A 1,504-nucleotide genomic window follows, 5' to 3' on the forward strand; every position below is an offset into this window, starting at 1 on the left:
CTAGACCACGCAAAATCACTCGAACTAAAGCCTAGAAGAAGAAAACATCATGCGTTTCTTACTCCGACATATTTTCAGAAAGAATTATAATGGCACTGTTACATCCTCACTCAAGCGGGTGCGTGAATTCAGAGCTCGACCTTTTTCAAGTCCCATTATCGCCGGCAGAGAAGCCTTATTTTCAGCCGTGGAAGCGGTTAAACAAATGACGGGATCTGGACTTAAAAAGAAGCGCGCTAGACCACGCAAAATCACTCGAAATAAAGCCTAGAAGAAGAAAACATCATGCCTTTCTTACTCCGACATATTTTCAGAAAGAATTATAATGGCACTGTTACATCCTCACTCAAGCGGGTGCGTGAATTCAGAGCTCGACCTTTTTCAAGTCCCATTATCGCAATCGGGTATTATAGGTGGTGAATGGGTAGAATACAATCCCATTTCCAGCTTTACCAACAATTCAGCGTTAACGTTTTGCGTTAGTGGAAATTCTGAAGCGTACGTGGACTTGTCGCAGACTCTCCTTAACGTTCAGGTGGAAGTGAAAAAACAAAATGGAACTTTTCCGAAAGCTGCCGTTATGGGTGCGAATGGTGTAGTAACGACACCTGCGGATAATGTGGTGCCCGTAAATTTATTTCTGCACAGTCTATTTCCTGAAGTGCATTTATTCTTAAATGAGAAATCCGTTACCCCCTCGGCTCAAAATTTCCCATATAAAAGTATGATTCAAACCATGTTAACATTCGGTGACTCCGCCAAAACGAGTCACCTGACTAGCTCCTTATTCTATCGTGACACGGAGAGCAAATTTAATGACTTTGAAAACAACGAAGGCTTTTTGAAAAGAGCTGAATTTGCTCGAAAGGGAGTTATCGATATGATCGGCGTTCTTCATTTAGAAATTTGCCAACAACCTCGCTACCTTCTAAACTTAGTGGATTTAAAGTTTGTCTTTGGGAAACCGAACACGGAGTTTTGTTTACACTCCGATGTCAAATGCAAATTGGATATCAAATCAGCCTCGTTATATCTGAGGAAAGTTAAACTAATTCCTGAAATCCCGTTATCTCACGCCAAAGTACTGCAGATGGCCAAAGCCAAGTACCCCATCACTCGGACCGAATGTACTTCATTTTGAATTCCTGAAGGAAACATGAGTGTGGTTCAAGATCATTTATTTACCGGGCAAATTCCGAATAAGGTGGTTATTGGGATGGATAGTCATCCCGCGTTTCTGTGTGACTTAAAATTATCTCCATATAATATCCAACATTTTAATTTAAATTACATTGGACTGTTTGTCGACGGCAATAGTGTACCACACAGACCCCTTACTCCGAATTTTGCCGAGAATAGTTACATTCAGGCTTACGCCAATTTATTTCTTCAAACGGGTCAGTGGAACATTGATGAGGGGAACCAGATAAGTCGCGACGATTACGTAGGTGGGAACTGCCTTTTCGTTTACGACTTAACAGCTGATTTCATGAGCAACGCGTCC

At 41.6% G+C, this 1,504-nt stretch overlaps 1 protein-coding gene across 1 annotated transcript; it reads left to right on the plus strand.

The window, feature by feature from the left end:
- The first annotated feature begins 325 nt into the window (after positions 1–325).
- Positions 326–1,141, plus strand: LOC149945300 (uncharacterized protein F54H12.2-like). The gene has a single exon (XM_090176498.1). The coding sequence runs from the start codon at positions 326–328 to the stop codon at positions 1,139–1,141; it is 816 nt and encodes a 271-aa protein (XP_090032624.1).
- The last annotated feature ends 363 nt before the right edge of the window (positions 1,142–1,504 follow it).

This window comes from Leiobunum rupestre, chromosome 5, assembly GCF_980474605.1.
Source record: "Leiobunum rupestre chromosome 5, qqLeiRupe1.1.hap1, whole genome shotgun sequence".
Classification (NCBI taxonomy): Eukaryota; Metazoa; Arthropoda; class Arachnida; order Opiliones; family Sclerosomatidae; genus Leiobunum; species Leiobunum rupestre.